This window comes from Cricetulus griseus (genome assembly GCF_003668045.3).
Source record: "Cricetulus griseus strain 17A/GY chromosome 1 unlocalized genomic scaffold, alternate assembly CriGri-PICRH-1.0 chr1_0, whole genome shotgun sequence".
Classification (NCBI taxonomy): domain Eukaryota; kingdom Metazoa; phylum Chordata; class Mammalia; order Rodentia; family Cricetidae; genus Cricetulus; species Cricetulus griseus.
Genome location: NW_023276806.1, coordinates 115,646,068 through 115,653,016, shown reverse-complemented (window position 1 = coordinate 115,653,016; position 6,949 = coordinate 115,646,068). Strand labels below are relative to the sequence as shown.

Here is a 6,949-nt window from a genome sequence, read left to right as displayed (position 1 = left end):
TCAGAAACTATTTTACTTAATGGTTATGGTCATAACAAAATTTTTAACTTTAAATACTGACAAAACCAGTAGGGAATTCTAGACAAGACTATATGAGAATAGAAAATGTTGTAAAAATAGCACCAGAGAGGCACCCTGTAAATCTGATGTTTCTTCTGTCTTAATATTTAATATTGCAAATGCTTGGGAAGTCAGTAGGCATGTTTCTGAATAGTGGAGGGCTGGCGTACAGTTTACTCTTCTGCTCTATTACCTTCTCTTCTTTATTGATGCCTTTCTCTGAATCCAGTGAATGACAGAATCAATTCCCGGCCTCTGAGATGGCTTAATGGGTAAAAGACCATCCAAGCTGATGATGTGAGTGCAATCCCAAAACCCCAAGGCCTACAGAGAGAACTGACTCCAAAGGCTTGTTCTCCGACAGCCACACACAAACAGTAGCTACACACACACAAATAACTAACAAAGGAACCATCTTGGACTTTCAAAAAACCTCTGTGAATTATTAAAAATTAAACAATACACTCTTAGAGATATTAGTAAGTATCATAGTAGTTGCACTTATGATGCTCTTCAGTTAGGATTCTAGAAAGTGCAAATGGCAGTGAGCTTTTTTAATCTCTTATTGGTCATCAGGATCCAATGCAGACATGCATGAGAGAGATGAGGGAGTGGTAGAAAAAGAAGACTCATTGAATGTTTATACAGATAAAATACTAAAACTTTAGTAATGATATGTACTATCTGCACCAAATTACAGTGATGGAAAACTACTGTAAAAACAGTACAATAGGGGCCGGGCGTTGGTGGCACACGCCCTTAATCCCAGCACTCGGGAGGCAGAGGCAGGCGGATCTCTGTGAGTTTGAGGCCAGCCTGGTCTCCAGAGCAAGTGCCAAGATAGGCTCCAAAGCTACACAGAGAAACCCTGTCTCAAAAAACCAAAAAAAAAAAAAAAAAAAAAAAAACATAGGAAAAAGAAACCTTGATTAAGAACAACAAATAGCAGAAATTGGATAATTACTTCAATATTATTTTCAGTACCAAGGAACTCATTATTATTACTATTATAATTGGGACTTGGGAAAGAACAGTATGTGTGCCACATATGTGGAGATTGGAGGACAACTTGAGGGAGTCAATTCTCTTCTACTTTATGGGTTCCAGGAGTCAAACTTGGGCTTAACAGCAAGTATCTCTGTCCACTGAGCCATTTTGCCAGCCAGCACCAAGGAACTCTTAAGAGTGCTCTGTGTATTAATAGTTCCAGTCTTAGTCCTACATAACAGGTGATTTGTTGTTATTAAAGAGTGGAAACCACGTCTCTACACACTGCTTGATCTTTGAGAATCCCTAGTACACCTTATAGTCTTAACATACTATCTTACTTCACCCTTAGTAGAGTGCCTTGTGGGGTAGACTACCAGAATTTGGAAATTATGACCTTCCTAAATAGGGTAACATCTTTCCTAATGGGAAAAGACATACTAATTTAAGCAGTCTACACTAATCCAAGCATCCAGTTCCTTGGAGTATTTTAGGAGCTGTCACAAGAAAAAATATTGAGAATTTTAATTGATCCTCGGTGATATCTTCAGTAGTTTCTTCCACATGAATATGTCCATAGTTTATATGTACCTCTGCTAACTTTGTCTTGGTATCCATGAGTAGAACTGTGACTTCTGGATGTTAAGATTACTCCAGATCTACAAAGAGAGGGGTTAATCCTTTGTCTTGTCGTTTAGTATTATTACATGTAGTTAGTATAGTAATTAAATGTAAACTTGGATACTGGGCATTCTAGACTGGGTTCTAATAGTGACTCCATAAATAGAAGTTAACTACTTATAGTACAATTACTATGCTTCAAGGGCATTGTGTTTTGCTTATATGTTACTTCAGTAAGCCTGTGATACAGTTAATCATCCATGTATTACAAGAAGAAAAATCATAGGAAAGCAAGCCTCGTAATAAGAAACAAACCCCTTGCCTTTGTGGAGTACAAAGTTTAATGTTTTAAGTTTTAGGTAACTTACAAACTAATACATGACCAAGAATCATAACATTGCTAAACAAAATGATGATAGGATTAATCAGTTTTAGGTCTTAAACATCATGCATTTTGGCAGCATTTCAACTAAAAGGTGCCCACAATTTTCTTTGCCATTTTAGTTATTAGACTTAACTATGCCTTCCCATTTCCGAATTAAAAATTATCATCAGTAGAAACAGATTTACTACCACTACTGCTATTTCATGAAATAACTAGTAGTTCTAAGACAATCACTGTTGAAATGAATATTTTTCCCAAGGTTTAAAGATGATGCTCCTTTATCTACCTGAATGCTAATGTATTTAAAATCTAGCTTTATAGTAGTATTTCTCACTCTAGTCCAAAGTGCTGGAAATACAGTATTAGCTGAAAAAGCTAATTTTAAATATAGTATTCAATATTGACCTCCATTTTAAATTTAGTAAGTTCAGTTTTTTTCAAGGTCAGAGTAGAGGCATTCTTAGCAATGCAAGTTGTACTTTATGCATATATAGAGATAAATATGGATGTATACAAAGTCCTTTAACAGGTGTGTGTCACCTCCGTGGGGGGGGGGTGAAGATGGGAGAATATGGTGGTTGTTTGGTTTTTGTTTTTAATTTTAAAAAGTAATTTTGTGATCTAGAGTAAATGAAAATTTCCTTATTGAGATGTGCAATGCATCTTTAGAAGTATTCCTGAATCTTATTTCATAAGTGTGTTACTTCATTACTTCATAAAGCATCTAACACTACAGACATCAGTGTTCCAGGAAAAAAAAACAAACAAACTGATTTCCCTCTTTTATTACATGTGGTCTGGCTAAGGTTCTGCAGTTTCCTTCTCTATGAATAAAACAATAGGAAAACAAAACAAAAAAATCTTTGTTCTTTTCTCAGTTTTTATAGCCATTGTGCAGAACTTTGGTCTGGTCTGCAGTACTTCCAGTATTTTAGTAGGCCTATATCATTAATAAATGGAACCCCAGAAAAAGGGAGATTTAAGTTAATGAGATTTTCACTTATGTTCAAAATTTGTACAAGAGATTTAAAAAAATGTTTATTTGCTGGGCTTTTTTCCTTTAGGAGTACTCGAATTACTGCCATTACTAGCTGACCTAGAACTATTGCTTCCTGTCGGAGACTCTGGGAGGCTCTGCTGTAACACTTTCACTGAAGTTGGAGAAACAGGAGTAACTGGGACCACAGGAGTAACTGGGACCTCAGGCGACCTAGAACAAGAAAGGATTTACTATAAACTTAATGCAAAATGTACTTAAAATAGACCTTATTGGCAAAAAAAAATCATAATTCCATAAGTAAAGAACAAGAAAAAAAAACACAAGTGTTAGTAAAGTTTAAACATATGACCAATTCTTTCAAAAGAAAAAATGAACACAGTTTAATAGTTCAATAATTATTTCTGTGAGCAAATTATTTTCAACTGTAATGAGTTTGTAAAATGGGAAGAGAGAAGCAGGTGCTTGGAACAGTCATCAAAATGTTAAGTCTTTAGTCATTTAAACTGAAGAGAAAAATGGGGTGTGTTGGCAGGAAAAAAAAATGGTGAGATCATTTAAAAAACAGCCATTCAGTTCTAATTTTATAAAAAGTACAGAAAAATTTAATATGTAATAGTAAATATATTGAGTGGCTTAAAATATTTATGTAGAAGCATAAATATTTTTTTAAACTTAGTGTTTTATTTTTCGTAAAAGTTTACAGACTAATAAAAACTAGAAAATATCAGTCAACAATAGATTAGAAATCGCAAAATCAGCTTCATCATTAATAAACCTGACAAAAAAGACTAAATGCCCATGACTTATCCCTACTGATAGATTTCTGGATTGCATTAAGCTCAGTAAGACACCATAAATAAGAGCTGGTCACACAGAATTTCATAGGAGCAGCTGTAATTGCAAAACTCTGTACCTTTACAGTTTAAAAGGAGTTAAAGTTTACCAGAATTGGAGTTCACCCAAAATGTTAGCTATATCACCTCAATTTTCATCCAACCTTGTTCCCCTAAAATAGCTTGCTGGTTACAAGCAATGTCCCTGCAAAGTTGACAGCTGCAGGAGTCTTGCTATACTGTGTCTATAGAGTGAGATTGCTGAAAGTGAGGAGAGTGAGTAGCATGCTGGCCAGCAACAGCTGTGAGAGTTGAGGCCCCACCTTAATAACCTTGCCCTTACCTGACTGACGACAGTGAAGACTGTGAAGAAGATCTGGAGCTCTGGCCTTTAACTGCAGGTAGTTCTAACCCATTCTGGAAGAATGTTTTAATTATTAGTCCTGCCATATTTTAGAAGAAAACTAATTAGATACACAGACATACTATAGTATACTCTATTACCTGCTCAAAATACGTTTGAAGAATTATGTTGACTTCAGTGTCTTCCATGATAGTAACTAACATTTGGTCAATGTCCCTATGATACTGTTTAATCTCACGGAGTTCAATGTCTTGTTCTTCTAGTGTTTCGTCATTTGTTTCTTTCAAAATGCGGATTTCTCTTTTGAGTCTTCCACACTGTTAATAATAATAACAGTCAACTATTACATATGCCTACTTTCCACCAAGTTCAGGAAAGGCAGGTTGAGTGCATTTGGTACATGAAAGAAGTGAATGCTAGGGCCAGCTCTAAGAAATTGTCAGCACCTGCTTAGTCACGCGCTCTAATTTCGGCAGCTGCTCCTCAGTCTCTTTGCTGAGTTGAAGTGAGTACGATTGTTTCTCTGTTAATTTCTCTTTGACATTATTTGCTAAGTGTTCTAAAACTTCAAAAGTATTTTCCATGCTCTATAGAAAATAAAATATCAACATATTCATGGTCAGAATAAAAACATGACTTATTTGCCAATTGCCAGCTGTTTACTCGATTTTAATTACTTTGTTTATATATGTACTGTCTTTACTGTATTAATAATAAGTATAATGATGCTGTAGTTAGTTTTGAATATAATTCCACTGGGAACTTTATTTGGCATTGGAAAAAACGGTTACTTAAAATTACCCAGTTTTCAAAGATTGACAGCATGTGTCATCACTTAACAAAGCACATTCTTCAGTCTCTCAGGTTTGCTCTAGTACCTTCTTCCACTAGATTTTCTGTTTTAAACTTTGTATTTAAAAATCTTAATGTGCTCTTTAAGTTCAGTGAGGGTCAACTAAGTAATGGTTAGTGTATAAGTCATAATTGTCTAGCTGTGGTTGATTGGCACCCAGAGATAGGATTTTAACTGTTTTACTTAATGTTTCCTTCACTTGTTTTTCTCTAAATGAGGTTTATGTTTCTTGTGGTCTGTTTCCCTAAAGATGCTCTCCATACATTAACTAGTAATAATGGTAGTTAACCTTTATTTAGGGTTAATTAAGAAACCTATAGAATTCACCTGGATGTCTTCTTGAAGTTCTCTGATTTGCCTTTGTCTGCATCTGTATTTCTCATCTGCAGATCTTTTTTGTTCTTCTAGTTGAATTTTCATTCCATACTCATCACCTACAAGAGAATTTTAATTTCCAATATAATATGTAGAAAACCACTTTAAAGTAACAAAATAAACCATTAACGTTTTTGTTATGAAAGGTTAAGTGTCTAGATCCATGTGAAAAACACAATATAGGTATGTAATAGACATTTCTTATTTAGTGGGCATATAGCAGCAATACATATTTTTCAGATTCAAAAGGAATTCCTAAAGAAGAGATACGCCATATACCAATACAACTAATGATGTAAATCACACCTCATACTGATTAAAATGATCAAAGAGGTGCATAATTGATTTTTTTTAGGCTCAATCATGGCACATTTTTATTCTCCATTAATCATAATGTTCCTCCTGTACATTCATTTAACTGTAGTCTTCATCACATTTGTTGTGATGACTGCTACCTACTTGATGGAGTCACTTTTTTGAAAGATTGCTTATAATTATTGTTGCAGCTGTTCAGTACTTGCAAGGTGTTTTGCAGAGCATAGATTTCTTTTTCAGCTTTGTTGATCTTAGCATCCAAGCTGTCACCTTCTCTTTGAAGTTCTTCCTTTTCTTGAGCAGCCTATAAAACACAGAACAGTGCTAAAGTTATTTAGCTTCAGTGTTGCATTGAAGCTGAGAACAGTTAATTCACAGCAATTGCTACTTACCCTAGAGCCTGCACATGCTTACCAGGCATTTACTTCTTGCACACAGTTTCAAATATAACACCAAATCCTTAATCATCAAGATACAGCATATATAGGGGATACAAAACAATGGTGGAAATGTAGCCACTACTTACATAAAACACCAGGAAGAAGGGTGGGGGATGGGGGTAGCTAAGCAGCTACCAGAACTCTAAGAAGATAAATGGGGTGACTCAACAAAGGTTGAAACTACAGTAAACCAGAAGAATATTTTGCTCTGAGAGAGGTGGGGACTATTCTTATTTGATTCAGAACGGTGACCAGAGTATATCCAGGAAAACAATGTGGGTGTATTTTCTGATATAGTTTATTACAATTTAAAAGATAACTTTGGCGCCTGAGAGATGGCTCAGCAGTTAAGAGCACTTGCTGTTGTTCTTCCAGAGGACCCAAGTCTGGTTCCTAATACCCATGTAGGACAGCCCACAACCACCTGTAACTCCAGTTCAAAGTGATCTGACATCTCTGGCCTCCCCGGTACCCACACTCACGTGTGGTCTACACGTAAAGAAAAAGATCATTTTTTGAATTTTGAAGATACCTGCAAATGATGGTAGTACTTAAAATAAATATAGCTAGGAAACATGAAGTTCTGTAAATTGCTTTAAAAATCCAAATTTCCTACACGGTGAACTTTTACAAAGGTAACTCTTCTCTCTGGTGGGCTCCCTTAAAATTCTATACAATTCCAAAGACTCTGAGGTTGACAGAATAGCATCATTATG

The 6,949-nt window shown here is 35.3% G+C and overlaps 1 protein-coding gene across 1 annotated transcript in view; it reads right to left on the bottom strand.

Moving 5' to 3' along the window:
- Positions 1-2,005: 2,005 nt before the first annotated feature.
- The window catches only part of Ccdc39 (coiled-coil domain containing 39), a 33,497-nt gene continuing 28,553 nt past the window's right edge, over positions 2,006-6,949 (bottom strand). Inside the window, exons 15-20 of the mRNA XM_027391996.2 lie at positions 5,938-6,097; positions 5,431-5,537; positions 4,697-4,837; positions 4,391-4,567; positions 4,230-4,303; positions 2,006-3,263 (exon numbers count right to left, since the gene is read on the bottom strand). Coding sequence (XP_027247797.1) covers positions 3,092-3,263; positions 4,230-4,303; positions 4,391-4,567; positions 4,697-4,837; positions 5,431-5,537; positions 5,938-6,097 — 831 coding nt within the window. The 3' untranslated portion in view covers positions 2,006-3,091. The remainder of the gene's footprint in view (positions 3,264-4,229; positions 4,304-4,390; positions 4,568-4,696; positions 4,838-5,430; positions 5,538-5,937; positions 6,098-6,949) is intronic.